Raw genomic sequence first — 20,534 nt, forward strand, 5'->3', positions numbered from 1 at the left:
CTGAGGCCTTCACTGTGTCGGGGCTGGGCTCAGCCCCTCCTTCTCTGAGCTGGCTGCTCAGCTGTCATGTAATTGCCAGCTCTCATCTCTCTCCACAGTTACTCAGCTGTTGATGATATCCTGCTCGTCAGTCCTGCCTACTTAAGCCGTCCAGCCCAGAGAAGCTCTGCCTTTGCCCTGGTCAACATCACAGGGACAATCTCCTATGTTCCTGTTTAAAGACTTGCTTTGCTGATATCCCTTCTGGCTCCAGATCCTGCTTGTGGTTTCTCTACGTTGATCCCTGACTTCTGGCTTGGCTGACTATCCATTGCAGTTATTGAACTTTGGCTATGTTTTAACTACGTTTGCTCTTTTTACTTTTATTATTAAACAAGTGTGATTTAACTATACTTCTGTCTTGGCCTGATTTCATGGTTTCTGAAACACTGGCACTATTAGCTCTAGACATAGAACAATACCCAAATCATATTAGCTGTAGACATAGAACAATACCCAAATCCGGTTAGAAATATCATAACACATGTATTACTGTCAGCAAGACACAACATCACCAGAAAATGGAGAAAACCCAACCCACCCACACTGAATGATGTGGTGAATACAACCTAGGTACACTTCATCCATGAATCAGCAGTAGCATCGAGACACAAAAACAAGGAGCATAGCTTCAGACTGTGGATAATCTGGACTAGACCCCCAGGAATTGTCAAGGCTCTTAGCTCCTAACTTTGGTATATAGAAATCCTGTTGTTGTACTTTCAGTGGTTTAATGTTTACTGTTTGAGTTACTTTGGAATTATAGACTTGCACTATTAAAGGTATACATTATAAGAGGGAGGGAGTTGTCTCCAAACCGGGCACAGTATTGCACCCACAGGGGTGTCCGGGAGGGTGGTCAACTCTTCTACCTTCGCCCCCTATCCCAAGAAATCGAATAAAATTGCATAACGATAATACTATCTACAATGATATTGGTATATTATCTCATATTTAGGTATCTATAGTTAGTAAAAAAAACAACTCTACATTACTCGACAGATACTGTTGTTTGTGTGTCTGTATGTTAACTTGTCTACTTACCGTATTTATCGGCGTTTAACACGCACCGGCGTATAACACGCACCCCAAGTTTAGGAGGGAATTTTAAGGAAAAAAACTTCCATTTAAATGCCCATCAATGCAGCCTTGTCAGTGTCATTTGCAGCCTTGTCATACAGCCTGTCCATCATTGCAGCCTTGTCATGCAGCCTGTCCATCATTGCAGCCTTGTCCATCATTGCAGCCTTGTCCATCATTGCAGGCTTGTTCATCATTGCAGCCTTGTCCATCATTGCAGCCTGTCCGTCATGCAGTTTGTCCGTCATGCAGTTTGTCCGTCATTGCAGGCTTGTGCATCGTTGTCCCCTCAGCTTTTGTTTTTAAAAATGGCGCCGCCGAGATATCCTTCGTATCTCGGCGGCGCCCGGAAGTTCTCATCGGCTTTCGGGCCGCCTCGGCCGTACTCGGAGGCTTTCGGCCGCTCTCGAAAACCGACGAGAGGGGCCGAAGGCGGCCGAAAGCCGCAAGAAGGGCCGAAGGCGGCTGAAAGCCGCCCAGAGCCCAAAAATCGCTAGTAAATCGTGGCGGATCAGCGTATAACACGCACCCGCAATTTTCCCCTGATTTTAAGGGGAAAAAAGTGCGTGTTATACGCCGATAAATACGGTACCTCTGTTATAAATGAAAAAAACTTAGTTAGACTTACCGGTAATGGTATTTCTACGAGTCTTTTAGGACAGCACCTGGAGAGAGCGTAGCTCCACCCACTCTCCCAGGAAACACTGCAGTCAGTTTTCTTTATAGACCGGACACTTCCACCATGGCCTCAGTTGTTTTAGAGTACCTCCAGCCATGCTGAAATTAGCAGAACATAGCAATAACACTACATTTTATAATACTTTAGGGTGTGTCATCGGTGCTGTCCTGAAAGACTCGTAGAAATACCGTTACCGGTAAGTCTAACTAAGGTTTTCTCACCTCGTCTTTCAGGACAGCATCTGGAGATGATAGGAGAGTACTTACTCTAGGGTGGGACCACCGCCTGTAGGACCTTTCTGCCAAAGGACTGCTCTGATGCAGAAAGCAAGTCCAATCTGTAATGGCGGGTGAAAGTGGAGAAGCTTGTCCACGTAGCCACCTTGCAAATCAGTCCCGGAGAAGCCCCTGCCCGTTCTGCCCAGGATGTTGCTACTGCCCTGGCTGAATGGGCCCTTACTCCTGCGGGAGGATCTACCTCTGAAGTTTTGTAGGCTTCACAGATGGCCATTCGCAGCCACCTACTTATGGTGTTTTTGGAAGCCCCGTATCCCTTTCGTGGGCCAGAGAATAGTATAAACAGTGAATTTGATTTTCTAAATTCACTTGTGATCTTTAGATAGTGTAGTATGTATCTCCTTACATCCAGGCTGTGAAAGTCTCTTTCCCTCCTGTCGGATGGTGAAGGGCAGAAGGTTGGAAGAACTATCTCCTGTGACCTGTGGAATACCGTTGAAACCTCAGGCAAAAAACCCGGGTCAGTTCTTAGCACTACCCGGTCCGGAAATATAGAACAGAAAGGTTCAATAATGGATAGGGCCTGCAAGTCACTCACCATTCTGGCTGAAGTGACTGCTACTAAGAGTGCTAGTTTAAGCGACCAGAATTTAACTGATGCTTCCTCTAGAGGCTCAAAGGGCCCTTTAGTCGGACCTTGCAATACAAGAGATAAGTCCCATTTTGGGAAAAACTTAAGAGGCACTGGCCTAGCTCTGGTCAGTGCCTTAAAAAATCTAATAATAAGGGGGTCCTGGGATAATTGTCTCTCCAGGAACACTGAGAGGGCGGCTACTTGCACCTTTAGGGTGCTATTCGCCAACCCTTTTTCCATACCTTCGTGTAGCAACTCTAACACGGAAACAACTTCCCTTGGTGAGAAAACTTTACTTTACTTCCAATACCCTTTCCCTGCTTAGGAAATCTGCAATCTGGTTTAGATCTCCCTTTAGGTGTACTGCCGTCAGGGATGCAAGATTGGATTCTGCCCAGGACATAATCTGAAGGGCTGAGGTAAGCAACACTTTGCTCCTTGTGCCCCCCTGTCTTGTTACATAGGCCACTGCTGTGGCATTGTCTGACAACACCTGAATGTGGTGACCCAGAACTTGGTCTCTGAAAGCCCATAGTCCCAGGAGAATGGCCCTCAGCTCCCTCCAGTTGGAAGATCTCCTGGCCTCCCTGGTTGTCCATGCTCCCTGGGCCATCTGCACGTCCAGATGGGCACCCCAACCCCAGAAGCTTGCATCTGTTGTCAGTCTTTGTTCTATGGGAAAAGTCCAAAGTAGACCCCTGTCCAAATTTGACCAATTCCTCTACCACCATAGTTTCTTTGAACCCGAGGGGGGGATCCTGATCAATTTCTCTAGAGGTTATCATAGGACCTGAGAATTGTCTGCTGGAGGTCCCTTGCATGGGAACGTGCCCATTGTACTGCTGGAATTGAGGACGTGAGGAGGCCTAGAACTGACATGGCTGCCCTGATTGAGATTGACAGATTTGTCTGAGTCCCTTTTACTGCCTTTTGTAATTTCTTTATCTTTTCCTCTGGGAGAATAATTATTTCCCGAATAGAACTGATGGTATACCCCAGAAATTTTATTGTCCGGGACGGGATCATATTTGATTTTTCTTTGTTGATGATCCATCCAAGATTCTCCAGATGTGACCTTGTCACTTCCAGATCTTTCTCCAGTAGCTCCCTTGTTCTGGCAAATAACAAGAGGTCGTGCAGGTATGGAACTATGGAAATCCCCCTTAATCTGAGGGGTGCCAGGGCCTCTGCTATAATTTTTGTAAATATCCTTGGTGAGGATGACAGGCCGAAAGGGTGGGCTCTGTAGATGCCTGATTGACTCTCCCATCTTTACCGCTAATCTGAGGTATTTCTGTGATGTTGGGGCTATGGGTACATGCAGATATGCATCCCTCAGGTCTATTGAGGCCAAAAAACTGCCTGGGATCAAAAGGTTTTTTTACTGAAAAAATGGTGTCCATCCTGAACCTTTTGTATCTGATTGATTTGTTCAGAATTTTCCGGTTTAAAATTAAACAAAACTTCCTTACTAGGAAGATGTGAAAATAGCACCCCTTCCCCACCTCTCCGGGGGGAACGGATACAATCACCCTCTGCTGGATGAGCTCTTGTAGTAGGGCTGACATCCCTAGAGATTTTTCAATGTCCCGGGAAGCCTGGGTTACATAGAAGCGACTTGGAGGGGATTGCGAAAACTCCAGTTTGTAGCCCTCTGCAATTATTTTGAGGACGAATGGACTGGAGGTCGCTGTCTTCCACTGTGGAAAAAAGGTCTGTAGCCTTCCTCCCACCGCTGGATGACAGTCACTGATTCTTTGTGGTTTGGCCAGGAGATCGGAATAATACTCCTGACTTCTCCCTTGCTCTTTGGGACCTCCAGGGTCTTTTATATCCCGTCTCCTTCTTTTCCCCGGGCCTGTCGAAAAGAACAAAAAATTTTATTGGTCTGTGGCATAACCTTCTTTTTTATTGGAAATGCCTTTTTCTTGTCTGCCGTTCTGTCAAGCACGGCTTCCAAGTCAGGCTCAAAAACCAAGTTCCCTTTAAAGGGTTTTTGAAGCTGTATTCCCTGCCCATGTCTTGACCCATAAGGCTCTGCGGGCTGAGTTCACCAGGGCCACAGACCTTGCCGACATTTTAATGGATTCGGCAGAGGCATCTGCCATGTACCCTACGGCCTCCTGCAACACAGGCAGTGTGTCTAACAGGTCCTTGCGAGATGTGCCTGCTTCAATGTGAGTTTTTAATTGCTCAAGCCAATGTTCCAGATTCCTAGCCACCACAGTTGATGCCTTAGCTGGTTTTAAATTGGCTAGAGTAGAATCACATGCCTTTTTTAATAGGGAGTCTGCTCTTTTATCCATGGGGTCTTTCATGACACCCATGTCCTCAGAGGCTAAGTCCGTGTTCCTGGACACCTGTGAAAAAGCCGCATCAAGCTTTGGCTTCTTATTCCAGACCTGGACTGGGAATACCCGATGTTTTACTTCCCCCATGCCCTGATACATCCTATCATGCAAGGACAGTTGAGCCTTGTCCTCCTTGATGCTTAAGGTTGTATGTATTGTCTTTAACAGATCATCTACATCTTCCAAAGACAGTCTTTAGCGAGAAGAAACTTCTCTTTCTTCTTTCTCCTCTTCCTCAGAACCTGGTGAAGCACCTTTCTCCTCATCCTCTGAATCACTGTCACTTCTCGGTGCAGAGACACATGGACGAGAACAGGATGGTGAATTGTCACCACTGTTTGACTGTGCCGCCGGATGTTTATCCAAGAAAGAATGGAATGATTCAAATGTATCCGATAGCTCTTTCCAGAAGGAACTTAATAGTTCTTCTGATTGGGTAGCAGGTGTAGCGGGGGAGGTTTCTTCCCTAACTAGGTCTGCTATACATGTCATTTCCTCTTAGGGGGAGGGGAGGAATGTTTGATCTTTTCCTTGACTTTAGCCTGAAATACACCAACACAAACCCCTATTAAATCATCACATAATAAAATGATTAACAGCATTACCTAAGAGAAAAACAATAATCAGCTGCCAAGGAAAAAAGGGCTAACCCTTTAGCCCCCATGTTTGTTGCTGTAGCTTAACCTCAGTGACTTTTCCCCATAAGCCACCTATAAGCATATAATACACACTCTCCTTAGAGCATTTTAAAACCAAGGAAGAGTGGCGCAGGCTCCCTTGCCTCCCCCAGGGGGAACAAGGGAGGGAGAAATCAAAACCCTTAGATAAGTTACAGGGACCGCTGCCCCTGCTTACCTGAGTCTGGCTGGTGTTAGTGGCTCCTGCTCCTGCCATCGCCGTCTGTTACTCCATAGTACCGAGGCTGTATCGGTGTCCGGCTGCTTTTATTTTGCATTTCCTGGTCCTTTCGCCGCTGAGAGGACCGGAAATCGAACACCAGCTTGAGGCCGCCTCCTCCCCCTGCTTTCCAGCGGCTGGGACCGGAAGCCCCGTCACGCCGCTGGAAGTCCCGCCCCCGGGCAGAGTGACGCACTCGCCGCCCGGGATCCAGAAGAAGCATGAAGGCCGATACACAGAGGAGGCGCTGCCTACATCGCTGTGCAGCACGCCATCCTCTACCAGCCCACAGCGCTGGTCTGATGAGAGCGGGACCCCCTGCAGCCTGATCCTCACCGGATATGAAAGGGAGCAGACACCGAGAATCCCCCACATGTAAGGGAAGATGTTGGGCTGGCCTGAAGACACAAACAACAAAAGACAACAGGTATGCCCCATACTGTCTCCACCTGGAGAGAGCGTAGCACACCCCTGTTTCCCTGCAGCGCTTCCACCATGGTCGGAGGAAACACTACAACTGAGGCCATGGTGGAAGTGTCCGGTCTATAAAGAAAACTGACTGTAGTGTTTCCTGGGAAAGTGGGTGGAGCTACGCTCTCTCCAGGTGCTGTCCTGAAAGACGAGGTGAGAAATATCAATAAAAATCTATTCAACAAAAATCCACATTTTGCTGCCAGCTGATCCCCAGAATCTCCATGAATCCAGTCTAGATACATAAATTGTGTCTGCAGCACAGAGAAGGAAGATTATCTGAAAGAAATCCAGGAATACAGGACGGGGAACACAGCTCAGGAAAGTGACCAGGGGATTACAGGCTGATATCACCCAGCCCCCGCCCTACTCTGGACCAATCAGTGAGCAGTATGGGTGGAGGAATGTATTTAGTGTTAAGGACCCACCTGTTCTGATCTCTGTAAGAGTGCCGTCTTCTCGAATTAGCCTCATTATTCCATCTTCCTCCATAGATTGCACATCATTGCTTACATAAGTCTTTTCTTCTTCTTTCACCTCAACTTTAAAATCTCTCAGGTTTCCACTCTGAATATATAATAAAAATGACATAAATTGCAACAATACAGATAATCTACAGATCCTAATGATACTATCACTGATTGTTCCTCATCTACCTGATGACGGTGAGTGATGGTGTGATTTTCCTGTGTGGAATCCCGGGAATACAGAGGACGGGGACATCTCTCTGGTGGGTTCCTGGTATTAGGTGGCTCCATAATATCTTTGTGTCCTTCTGAAAACTCCTCCATCACTCCATACTCCTCATCCTCCTCTTTATACTCTTCTTTAACATCAATATTATAATCCCCAAGGATTCCACTCTGAATACATAATAAAACATTCATTGTAACAAATATGTTGTATATAAAATCAGAACTACCAATAATTGTCAATCATCTACCTGATGATGGTGAGGGATGGTGTGATCTTCCTGTGTGGAATCCCGGGAATACAGAGGATGGGAACATCTCTCTGGTGGGGTTCTGTAGCTGGATGACTCCACCATGGTGTCCTGGTACAGATCTTTGTGTTCTTTTAGATACTCCTCCATCACCACATCCTCATCATCCTCATCTTTTATCTCTTCTTTAACTTCAACTTTAGAATCTCTCAGGTTTCCACTCTGAATATACAATAAAAATGATATCAATTGTAACAATGTAGATAATGTACAGATCCTAATTATACTATCAGTGATTGTTCCTCATCTACCTGATGATGGTGGGGGATGGTGTGACCTTCCTGTGTGGAATCCCGGGAATACAGAGGAGGGGGACATCTCTCTGGTGGGTTCCCATTACTGGATCCATCTGTAGGAAACACACACACTGACTGAATACATTGTTTCTATGTGTTTATCAGATGATGGGGGATCTAGGTGGAGCCTCCGTACTGCTCTCTCCTTTACAATAAAGTCTCCTCTTACCCGGTGATGTGAGGGGCGGCTGATTGTCCATCATGACGTCATAGGAACCTGACACACACAATGATACAGTCACCATCCAGACACATCCCTTGTCTGTTAATGGATAATGTCCCAGAATTCCCAGCACCGCTCACCTCTCCTCGATGATCTCTCTGGTGACTTCTAGAATCTTCTTTGTATTTCTCTATTCTATCAGGGAGGGAGGTGGAGGCAATGTGATGGTCATATGATCTCCAGACTTTACAGGAGGAAAACTCTAGAGCTGAACACAAAGAGCAAAAATCAGATGATATTTCCAGAATTCTCCTCACCTCACCATTCAGGTTTCCATTTTATTAAAACCCCACTTCAGACTGAGGTATAATTTAGCCACACAGGAACCCCACACTACGCAGGTTAAAAGCTTGTTGCAGGCATTCTGACGTCATTACATACAATGCAGGACCAACATTCCCACTATGTTAGTGAGGATGCCAAAGGTCCGCCCACATCCTAAGAGCATCAGAAATAAAAAGCCAGATGGAGGGACATTGGAAAGAGGAGCTGTGAGGTCAGTGTGATGTCATAGGACATAAAGACTCTGGATGGAGGGACATTTGGATGGGGTGATTTGAGGGGTCCTCTATATGAGGCTCCTGTGCAAACCAAATCATTGTTCCTGGGTGCGTCCTACTTCTCCTAAACTGAAGAGTGACCTTTACCATACAGAAATCTGTCAGGATTCTGTGAAAGTAAGCTCTCATGTGATCAGGTGACGTGCGGAGGAATGGAGTGTAAAGAGCAGACAATTTTCTCCAGAGCTCCTAATGGTGGGGATGGATTTTGCTGAGTGCTGGTGCCAAGTTTCCACCCCCCAGGATCACTGCAGGTGTGGAGAAAAGCTGTGTAAGAGGATATGGAGGAGAGATGAGGAGGAGATCCAGGAATCAGGATAAAGGTCAGGACAAGCAACAGACGAGTGCATCCAAGAGATGAGGTCACTACACAGAAAATCAATCCAAGGAAACAACAGGCAGGACGAGGAATAGCAAGAAGGAGCTCAGAGACAAATGAGAATATTGCTCAGCCAATGGGAGATGATCTCAGCATGACTTACATAATGAAGGAGATGAGGGAGGGCTTTACAAATTTGCTTTGAATCTTGGAGCCAGCTAAAAAGTTAGGAGACAGTTTTCATTAGCATTGCGCGGGGCAAGGCAATTTGTGAGGTGCAGAATGCAGGACATGGGGTGCAAGGTGCTGGAGAACGGTGAAGGTCACTACAGGACATGTAGGAAAAGGGTGGGGTGCAGAATGCAGGACATGGGGTGCAAGGTGCAGGAACTGTGGTGGAGGGAGCAGAACACAGGACATGGGGTGCAGGAGAAGGGTGCAAAATGCAGGACATGTGGTGCAGGGTGCAGAACATGGGACATGGGGTGCAATACAGAAAACATGGGGTTCAGAACACAGGACATGGGATGCAGAACAAGTGGTGCAGAAGATGAAGTGCAGAGTGCAGGACATGGGGTAAAGGGTGGAGGTCACTGCAGGATATGGGATGCAGAAGAAGGGTGCAGAACACAGGACAAGGGTGCAGAAGACAGTAATCCAATCCCCCCTCCCCTGTGTCCTCCTGCATGTCCTGTACATCTCCCCAGCAGTGTGTGAGAGCAGAGTGGATGGAGAGGACATCTTGTGTACATAAAGCAGCATGTCCCTCCCTGGCTGATCTCTTAGCTGGCTGCTTTGCAGGCTTGTCCTGGTTCCTCCTGTAAGGACTCTGTAGTCCTGTTTCTCAGCACCTTGTAGGGATCTTTGTGGCAGTGCCAAGGTGGCGCCATGTTGGAGATTCGGTCCCGCTCCTTCCTCTCTGTTCTACCGGAGGTCTCTGCAGGGACACAAGCAGCTGTGGGAGGAAGCAGGAGCCGATAGTGACAGTAATGGAAAGGAGAAAGATCGGCAGCGGGAGCTCAGTGAGATGAGTCCTCTCATGCCACTGTCCTGCCTAGTCCACCCCTGACTTCACAGGTCGGTGCCATCATCTCCTCCTCCCCTCACCCTCCTGCCTGGCCCCACTCCGAGCCACATTCCTGTCTGAATAATGTGTCCGGGTTTCAGGCAGAAACATTATTCAGACCAACAGTGAGAATGGGCTGACAAGAGCCCAGGGGCTAGGACACCATTTCTAGTCACCATGGTTACCTGGGATTTGTCGAGCCCTGACTTATGGTGACCATAGAGACATGGAAATTCAGCTGGTTCAGCAGGGATCGGTCACATTTCCATCCATGTGTCGTCACTGCCCGATAAAAGTCACTCCATCAGCGGCTGCAACCAATAGCTTCATCACTGATCTGTGTATTCTGAGAGCGGAGGAGCGCCCCCCATTGTCAGAATACAATAGTGCAGTGGGGAGGATTCCCCCATCCCCCCCCCAATGTGTGGATGGGGGAATCACTTCCGTTTTTTCCTCTCATGCGTAGAGGATGATGCGTAGATGGATGAACGATAAAACTGAACCATTTATGGCCAGATTTGGAAGGAAGATATATTACTCATCAACTGATCCCCCAGAACTTGTTAATCTAGGTTCCCACACTATATATGTGTGTATCATCATCTGCTGGAGATAAATGACATCACAGTGACTATGGAGGAAGAGGACGGACATGACGGGGGGTTACTGGGTGTAAATAGAAAATAAGATCTTATTACCTCCTCTGCTGCCACTTCCAGCAACGTCTTCTCGCTACTTCCTCCCGACTCACCTCTCACCCGCAACTTCCTCTCTGCATCTGACATCACTTCCTGTCGGGGTCTGGCTTCAGAGTGAAGCGCCACGTTGGACAGGAAGCATGGGGCCTCCATTCCACTTCTTCTTCTTTTTTTTTTTTTCACTGAACTTTATTGTGAATCTCTGTAGCTGGAGCTCCACTGCCACAGGAAACATGCAGCGTCCACAACTCCACACCTTTTGTTTTTTATTTTTAAATGAATTTTAATGTAACAAACAATAATACTAGAGGAAGTGGAGCCTGGGATTTGCAGAAATAGAAGATATTTTTGGGGGATTTTTGTACTTTCTGTTAAAGTGTTCTCCTTAAATTAACTTTATAAACTAGATTTGTTTGTAAAAGCGATTGTTTAACCACTGCAGCCCCGGAAGGATTTGCGCCCTTAAAGGGGTTGTAAACCCTCCATTTTATTTTATTTTTTTAAATAACAAACATGTCATACTTACCTCCACTGTGCAGTTTGTTTTGCACAGAGTGGCCCCGATCCTCCTCTTCTGGGGTCCCCCGGTGGCGCTGGTGGCTTCTCCCTGCATCAGGTGTCCACCTCAGAGAAGCTCTCTCCTTGGTGGACCACTGTGCACACACGCTCCTGAGTCCTTCTTCTGAATGAATGAATGAATGAATGAAATACTTGCATAGCGCACATTGCAAACTGAATCGCCTCTAGGCAATGTCTGTGTATTCACACAGATCGCGGGACTCGGCCCCGCCCCCTGGCACCTGCGGCATTGGATTTGATATCGGGAGCCAATGGCTGCGCTGCTGTCAATCTATCCAATTAAGAGCCAGGACGCCATGCAGACAGATAGAGTGTGTCTCCGTCAAGACAATGAAGGGGCTCAGGTAAGTAAAACTAAGGGGCCGGTCACTGCCAGAAGATTTTTCACCTTAATGCATAGGATGCATTAAGGTGGAAACACACGAGGGTTTCCAACCCCTTTAAAGACCAGAGCACAATTGCGCGGTTGTGTGATGCTGCACCCAAACAAAATCAAGGTCCTTTTTTTCCCCACAAGTAGAAGTTTCTTTTGGTGGTATTTGATCACCTCTGTGGTTTACTTTCTGCTATAAAACATATAAAAACAAATATTCCTCAGTTTAGGCCGATATACTGTATATTCTTCTACATACTTTTGGTAAAATAAAATCGCAATAAGCGTATATTGATTAGTTAGCGCAAAAGTAATCGTGTCTACAAACTACGGGATAGATTTAGGGACTGTTTTTATTTTTTTTAATGGTAATGTCTGCAATCTGATTTTTAGCGGAACTGCGACATTGCAGCAGACAAATCTGACCCCAAATTAAACTTTTTGGGGACCAGTGACATTATTACGTTGATCAGTGCTATAAAAATTGCACTAATCAATGTAATTGATTACGCCCCACCCCGCCATTATGCTTTTACGGACTAACGTACAGTAGGTCAGTTTGCGCAGGAGAGCCAACCTGCCGCAGTATAGTGGTTAACATTTCCCAATGTATATTTTTGGTGATGATGGAAGTTGATGTTTATGTTGGAACAAGAATACAATCCATGTCTCTAATCATAATCTCATTGTCCTTGTTTGCTCCACCTTCATACCAACTAACAGGACCAAGATTAAGACACACATCCATCTCCACACAAAAATATTCAATGGTATGTCAGCATTAAACCTCCATCTTCCTGAAAATCATGTCTGTTCTGGTGCAAATATTATCCACTTAACGAACGGGCAGCCGGATTGTACTGAGGATGGGGGGCGCTGTACTGAGGATGGGGGGCACTGTACTGAGGACGGAGGACTGTACTGAGGATGGGGGGGCGCTTTATTAAGGAGGGGGCACTGTACTGGGGACACTGTACTGGGGACGGGAGCCGCTGTACTGAGGATGGGGGGCTCTTTTTTGAGGACATGGGCACTGTAATGAGGACGGAGGGTGCTGTACTGAGGACGGGGCACTGTACTGAGGATGGGGGGTACTGCACTGAGGATGGGGGAGTTGTACTGAGGATGGGGGAAGTTGTACTGAGGATGGGGAGCGATGTTCTGAGGATGGAGGCTGTACTGAGGACAGGGGGCGCTGTTCTGAGAAGGGGGGACTGTACTGAGGATGGGGGGCGCTTTATTAAGGAGGGGGGCGCTGTACTGGGGACGCTGTACTGGGGACGGGGGGTGCTGTAGGGAAAGCAATGTGCTGGTATGTCTCTGCCTACTCCCAGGTTTACAAAGAATTGAACAAGAAGCCCAAGACCGCAAGTCTAAAAAAGCCTACCAAAACCCCATCCTAATAAGCAAGACAATTTGAAAAAACATATACTCCTCTAGGGAGAGGACTTTAACATGGGCAGGTGGTCATAAAAGTATACAAGATTATATCAAAAATACAAAACATAGTTTAATAATAATAATAATTAAAACAGTGTAAGATACCATATACATTGGAAATGTTTACAGACATAAAGTAACAAGTACATGAAAGATATACATATCCTGCTGTGTCGTCTATTTCCTTGATCCAACTGTAAGAAAACACCCCACAGTGGACGAAGGGCAAAAAACCCAAAGTGCCACGCATGCTCAGATCAAATTCCTACATCAAAGCTATTGGCTACTAGCCTGAACATAGTACCGTCGTAACGAAATAACATCATCACGTCGGATTTTCCGACAACTTCGTCCGACCGTGTGTATACAACAGTTTCGGACCAAATCCGTCGGACAAAATCCGACGGATTTGGTGGTCGGAATCTCCGACCGTGTGTACAAGGGCTAAGACCCAACTATGGTCTTAGAAAAACTAAATTTACAAAACATAGCGTGTGCTCTTCAGGAGTACCGGCGTTACACAGTTTATTAATATGTTATTTCTATTACAGACAAAATCTTATGGCGGTGCATACTTCCATGCCGGCCAGTGGGACATTATCACTGCCACCTCTGTAAAAGAACAATTATACACAGAGATATGGAAATATATTTATTGTTGTGTGAAGTTTCTGCAGTGCCGAAATTGCCACCCCCTGCACCCTCTCCAGTACTGATCCCATCATCCACTGCACCCTCTCCAGTACCGATCCCATCATCCACTGCACCCTCTCCAGTACCGATCCCATCATCCACTGCACCCTCTCCAGTACCCTCTCCTGTACGGATCACATCATCCACTGCACCCTCTCCAGTACTGATCCCATCATCCACTGCATCCTCTCCAGTACTGATCTCATTATCCAATGCACCCTCTCCAGTGGCTGAAGCAGCACTGGCTGAGGCCACACTCATTCACACATTCATGCATTGCATCATTGAGTGGTGTTCCTTCCATTCTTTGTTGAGGCTTCTACACTCTTGAATGGTGCTTCGGTACCAGATCCCTTCACTGCCAGCCGGGAGATCTTTGTCTCAGCTTAGAGAGGCACTGCAAATTATACCTGGATAACTAGGCTCCCAAAAATTCTCATATATGTGGTATTCCCATAATTCAGGAGAACTAGCAGAATGTTTTGTAATATGTGGGTGTAACCCAGGGCGTGTAAGAAATATCTCATTAAAGTGACAACTTTGAGTAAAAAAAATAGGATTTTTATATACAACTTACCTGTAAAATCCTTTTCTTGAGAGTACATCACGGGACACAGGAGCTTCATTACATAGTGGGTTATATAGGCACCTCTGGTGATTGTACACTGGTTAACCCCCAATTAAGGAGAATTCCTCCCCTATATAACCCCTCCCATATGGGAGGCACCTCAGTTTTGTAGCAAAGCAATAAGAAACCATGTAAAACCCAAGAGGGGTGGGAGCTCTGTGTCCCGTGATGTACTCTCAAGAAAAGGATTTTACAGGTAAGCTGTATATAAAAATCCTATTTTCTTGACCATACATCACGGGACACAGGAGCTTCATTACATAGTGGGATGTCCCAAAGCAATGCTCAGTTTGAGGGGAGGGAGACACAGATCAGAATTATAGACCGCCAAGGACCAGAGGATCTAAACTGCAGCCTGCAGTACACTGCCCCCAAAGGCGATATCCTCTTGCCCTCTGACATCCACCTGATAAAATCTGGTGAATGTGAGGACTGATGACTAAATTGCAGCCTTACAGATCTGAGCCAGGGAGGCCTGGTGATGCACTGCCCAAGAAGCACTTATAGCCCTCGTTGAGTGCGCTTTCACTTGAAAAGGAGGGATCTTCCCCTTTACACTATAGGCCTGAAAAATAACCTGTCTAATCCACCTTGAGAGAGTGGAATTGATGCCGCCTGGCCCTTCCTAGGGCCTTCCGGCAAAATAAATAAGCAATCAGTTTTTCTTATCTGCGCAGTTGCCTGAAGATAGATACTGATTGCCCTTACCACATCTAAAGTGTGCAAAGATTCTTCTTCTGCGGACTGTGGGTCCGGAAAAAAGGATGGTAGGATTACATCTTGATTCAAATGGAATCCTGAAACCACCTTAGGCAGAAAGGACCTGTTGGGACGCATTACCACCCGGCCCTTATGAATAATTAGATAAGGTTCCTTGCTGGAGAGAGCTGCTAGTTCTGACACTCTTCTAGCCAAGGATATGGCTATCAAAAAAACTAATTTTTTAGTCAAAAGAACTAATGAAGCCTGATGCAAAGGTTCAAATGGTTGCCCCTGCAATGCCGAGAGAACCAAATTCAGATCCCATGGGCATACCGGAGGTTTGACTGGCGGCCTTAACCGCATAGCCCCCTGGATGAAAGCCCGCACAAGGGAATGTGATGCAAGTGGCTTCTGGAAAAACACTGACAAGGCCCAAATCTGCACCTTGATAGTGCTTACGGCCAAATTTATTTCTAGGCCTGACTGGGGAAAAGCCAAGACCCTGCTAATGACATACTTTCTAGGATGCCATCCCCTGGGTTCACACCAGGAAACATATGCCTTCCAGATTTTGTAGTAAATAAGCCTGGAGGCCGGCTTTCTGGCATTGACCAGAGTAGAAAGGACTGGCCCCGAAAAGCCCACGATCTCTCAGAATGTGGGTCTCAGCAGCCGTTAAACTCAGACTGTGTAAAGCGGGATGGTAAATTGGACCCTGCGAGAGTAGATCTGGTCAAAGAGGGAGGATCCACGACCTGCCTACTGCCAACTTCATGATCTCTGCGTACCAAGGTCGCCTGGGCCAAGCTGGGGCTACCAAAAGAACCGTAAGAGAGTAGTGGTGCGCAGTACTAACTCAGGAAATATTGGCCTACAAAATCTGTAGATACTATAGATGCAGGTGTTTAAATGCTAGGTGTGTGGCCACCCAGACCAAAAAATGTATTGGGAGCTTAATATGTACGTTCTATGAGGGAGCGTGCGAAAACCTCACCACTATCACATAATAGTGTTTGGGATGTATATTGAAGTGATATAAAAAAAAAATAAAATATAGTGGTAAAAAACTAAATAATTTCTGATGTGATTTTTTAGGGTGAGCATAGGACTCTAAAATAGCAATGCTAAGCAGTAAATAGGTCCGTTCTTACAGCATCCCATAGGTAAAATCAATATATAAGAATTGTGATAAAAAATATATTGCGATTTGTTGCGACTAATCCAATCGCATAAAAAGTGCTGGTGCTAAGTGATACAATAAGCGTGTTGCAATGTCTACTACACCGTGAACAACAATGTATAAATACACAATTATTAACTAAAAACAGTTTAGTGCAAAAAGAAAAAAAGGAGATAGCTACTTGTGGTTAGCAAAGAAATCGCATAACGTGCCAGTGTTAGACAAATTGAGTTGGATGCGTATGGGTGTCTCTTCACCCTATACTAGGTAATAACTGCAGTGAAGTGAGATAAATTCATGCAAAATTGGCACAGAAAAAAATTGAAAAACGCAGCATTAAAAACGCATAAAAAATAAATGTTACGGTGGAGAGGCTGTGCTCCACTGTCTCATCCCACACCATTCATCTTATTCAGATGAACAAGCACCTCGAGGAACTTGACAATCGGGGGCGCAGACAGAACATTAGAGTGAGGGGAATCCCCGAGAAGATTGAGCCTGCGCAGATAAAACAAGCTTTGCAGTCAGTGTTTAACGGAGTGTTGGAAAGACCTAAGGATACTGATATTGAGTTTGTAAGAGTGCATAGAACCTTAGCATCAAAGCCAAGTGACACAGCCCCCCCAAGGGATATTATATGCTGCCTACAAAGCTACCTACTGAAGGAAGAGATACTGGGGAAAGCAAGGAGGAATGATCAGATCTTTTTTAATGATCATGCTGTGGCACTATACCAGGATCTTTCTTACATCACACTACAGAATAGGCGAGCTTTGCGCCCATTGACTAATGTTCTAAGGGAGAGGGGTATCCCTTATCGATGGCGCTTTCCTTTTGCGTTGAACGCCACGTTTTCGGGAAAACAATATTATCTGCGCATGCCTGAGGATATTTCAAGCTTCTGTGCACAGCTACAAATTCCATTGACTGAAGTGCCGGAATGGTATAGGGAGTTTCATTGCCCCCCGCTGGAGACCTCTCCACCGCATACCCCACAGCCATCCCCGTCGAAGCTAGCAGCCAAAAAACCTCACCCGGATAAACCTCAGAGCTTGAATAGGGGCAGACTTTCACAACTTGGGACAGAGCATTGGCTACAGCCACATGGATAATCTTAGAGTGGGAGCTTGTCTTCCTTCCTTTTCTTTTTCCTTTTTTTTTTCTTTTTTTGGCTTTTCTCCATACGGACATTTTTTTTTTTTTTTTGTAGTTGAACTGAATATGTTTATAAGGGGAATGGTCCGAGTGTTATAAGGATATGATTATTTCTTTTTTCAGATATAGTAAGCTAGGGAAGGAATCACACACCGCTATAGGGGGAATGTGGGGGTGATAAGAGTGGCAGTTGGGGGTATAGTGAGCACTAAGATCAGTCAGAGTATTATGGGTGGTATGGTAGTCGGTGACTACTGCAGTTCTCACTATAGTTTTTATTATAGTTGTTGTTTATTAAAGGCGCCAATAGCGCAATATTAAAATAAATCTTATGTACTTAATTCTGTTCATGATCTTATCCTTCTGGCTGGAAGGGTATATATGTGGCCTTAATATGTGCCTAATTTTTGAATCACGGAAGGACTGGAGTGGTTTTTTCTTATATTTAAACAGATAATTAATAGTTTTTGTATTTTTGGTTACCATTTTCTGAAGGAAAGTCCTCCCATTGCTTCCACATGTGAATCGCTGTCTGGTTTATCCAGACGGGGATTCACAACGTTTTTTCTTTCTTCTCCTCTCCAACAGTTGATAGGAGGAGACATTTTTCCTAGTCACTCCATTTGGGTGTCTATCCACCTGAGTGTTTTTTTTTTTTTTTTCTCCTTTCTTGTATTTATTTAGTTACTGTATTTAATATGGCGTACTCTATGCTAGATGAACATGCTTTTGTGATCTCCCATAACGTTAGGGGTCTAAATACACCGGAGAAGCGATTGGCGGTGCTTAGGGAACTCCACAAGCAGAAACCGATAGTGGTGTTTCTTCAGGAGACCCACTTCCGGTCCGGCAAGATTCCTAGATTGCATGATAGACATTATCCATATGTTTTCCATGCAACAAATCCCGAGGCCAAATCTAAGGGGGTGACAATTCTGCTACATAAAAATGCTGATTTCATTGTACATCAGCAGATGGCGGATATTGCCGGAAGGTATTTGTTTTTGAAGGGGATTTGGGCGGGAACCCCGGTTACCTTGGCTAATGTTTACTTCCCCAACACCGCACAGGTTACTTTTTGTCAACATGTGGTAGATGAATTGAAGGGCTTTGCATCTGGATGTGTGGTGCTGGGGGGAGATTTCAACTTAGCGCTAAATCCCCTTCAGGATACATCAGATGGCAGGTCCAGCATTCCGTATAAAAAGTTGCGTAAAATCAAGACACTTCTAGCTTCCCTTACTTTAGTAGATACTTGGCGCTTGGCAAACCCCTCAGGCAGGGACTATACATATTTTTCACCCTTGCATAATAAATTTACACGCATAGACTACATTTTTGTTACTCAAAGGGATATATCCCGTATAAAATCTGCTAAAATAGGTGTGCAGACCCTATGTGACCACGCCCCTATATCGTTGCAATTTCACAAAATAAACATACATCGCGGCCCCCACTCGTGGAGATTAAACCCCTCCCTGCTCACGGATAAGGACAACACTGACAAAATAGCAGATATAATTAAATTATATTTTACAGAAAATGTCTCTGAAGAATTGTCGCCGTTTACAATTTGGGCGGCCCATAAATGCGTGGTTCGGGGGGAGCTCATACGGCTGGGGGCCACGAGAAAAAGGGTTGCTGAGAGGGAGATTAATGATTTGATACAGACCATTAGAGACCTAGAGGGGAAGCATAAACAATCCTTAGCAACTGATATAGCAGTAACTTTATTAGAATTGAGGAAAAAACTACAAGCCCATTTGAACCTTAAAGCACAAAAGATCCTTTTCTTGAAGAAGGGGTTCTTCTATGAACACAATGATAAAACAGGCAAACTTTTAGCAAAGGCCCTTAAAGAAACATTATTATCGACGAATATTGCTGCAATTAAAACCAGTGACGGTCAGACAACACAGGATGCTGCGAAAATCGCGCAAAGATTTCAGGAATATTATTCCAATTTGTATAATCTACCGCAGTTACATAAACCTAGCGACCTAAGGGGGACGACAGCAGAGATTACTAATAAATTCCTGGACGACAGCGGACTCCCCAAACTTACTGAGGAGGAAGCGCTGTCACTGGAAGAACCGATAACTGAAGGTGAACTCACCGCAGCTATTAAGGAACTAAAAAAGGGGAAAAGCCCTGGACCGGACGGTTTAACAGCCCACTATTATAAAATCTTTATGGAATTGCTGATTCCATGCATGATTAATACATTTAACCACTTCCGAGACCCACAAACGTTACCAGAAGATTTCCTGAGAGCACACGTTACAGTATTGCCTAAACCTAATAAAGACCCTCTAGATTGTGCTAGCTATAGGCCGATTTCTTTATTGAATGTGGACCTAAAAATTTATACGAAAATACTAGCGAACAGACTGCGCCCATTGTTGCACAAACTTATAGGTCCCGAGCAGGTAGGTTTTATGCCTGGTAGGGAGGCGAAAGATAACGTGATTAAAGCCCTTAATCTTATACACAGGGCCCAAACAGAACAATTTGAAGGCATGCTCTTATCTACAGATGCAGAGAAAGCCTTCGACCGTGTGTCGTGGGACTTCCTGTATGCGACTTGCTCTCATATAGGTTTGAGAGCACATATGCTATCATGGATTAAAACTATTTATTATAATCCTACGGCCCAAATTAAGGTGAATGGGACACTGTCAGACAAGGTGCAGATACGGAATGGGACTAGGCAAGGGTGTCCTCTTTCGCCCTTGCTGTTTATACTCACTTTGGAACCATTAATCCGCACAGTTAATTTATCATCCTCTATACATGGCTTCCACGTAGGCGATAAGGAATACAAGTGTGCTGCGTATGCGGATGATCTATTGTTTTTTATAACTCAGCCGCATGTTACTATGCCCAATCTGTGCACTATATTTAAGCATTACAGCTATATGGCGAATTTCAAAATTAATTATAAAAAATCTGAGGCCCTCAATCTTACGCTACAAGAGACCACACGGGAGGCTGTTTTACGTAACTGTAAATTTAAGTGGGAATCCCGCTCCCTTAAATATTTAGGAGTTCATTTGACTGCTAGTCTAACTGAGATATATAGCCAAAATTTTTTGCCATTGTTACAAAACGTGAAAAAAGACCTGGAGAGATGGACACTTAAACATTTCTCCTGGTTTGGTAGGGCAGCGATCGTCAAAATGACAATCCTGCCCAGATTTTTGTATTTTTTCCAGACTTTACCAATATGGCT

General features: G+C 45.3%; 2 protein-coding genes across 2 annotated transcripts in view; one reads left to right on the top strand and one right to left on the bottom strand.

The window, feature by feature from the left end:
- LOC143989993 (uncharacterized) overlaps window positions 1–10,622 on the bottom strand; it is a 41,554-nt gene extending 30,932 nt beyond the window's left edge. Inside the window, exons 1-7 of the mRNA XM_077490233.1 lie at window positions 10,553–10,622; window positions 7,990–8,117; window positions 7,856–7,903; window positions 7,642–7,739; window positions 7,331–7,552; window positions 7,044–7,250; window positions 6,816–6,954 (exon numbers count right to left, since the gene is read on the bottom strand). Of these exons, the coding sequence (XP_077346359.1) occupies window positions 6,816–6,954; window positions 7,044–7,250; window positions 7,331–7,552; window positions 7,642–7,739; window positions 7,856–7,889 (700 nt within the window). The 5' untranslated portion in view covers window positions 7,890–7,903; window positions 7,990–8,117; window positions 10,553–10,622. The remainder of the gene's footprint in view (window positions 1–6,815; window positions 6,955–7,043; window positions 7,251–7,330; window positions 7,553–7,641; window positions 7,740–7,855; window positions 7,904–7,989; window positions 8,118–10,552) is intronic.
- The window catches only part of LOC143986898 (uncharacterized), a 1,277,526-nt gene that overhangs the window by 696,909 nt on the left and 560,083 nt on the right, over window positions 1–20,534 (top strand). The window lies entirely within an intron of this gene.

Source organism: Lithobates pipiens, unplaced genomic scaffold (assembly GCF_037356315.1).
Source record: "Lithobates pipiens isolate NorthernLeopardFrog02 unplaced genomic scaffold, aLitPip1_a1.2 Scaffold_18, whole genome shotgun sequence".
NCBI lineage: Eukaryota > Metazoa > Chordata > Amphibia > Anura > Ranidae > Lithobates > Lithobates pipiens.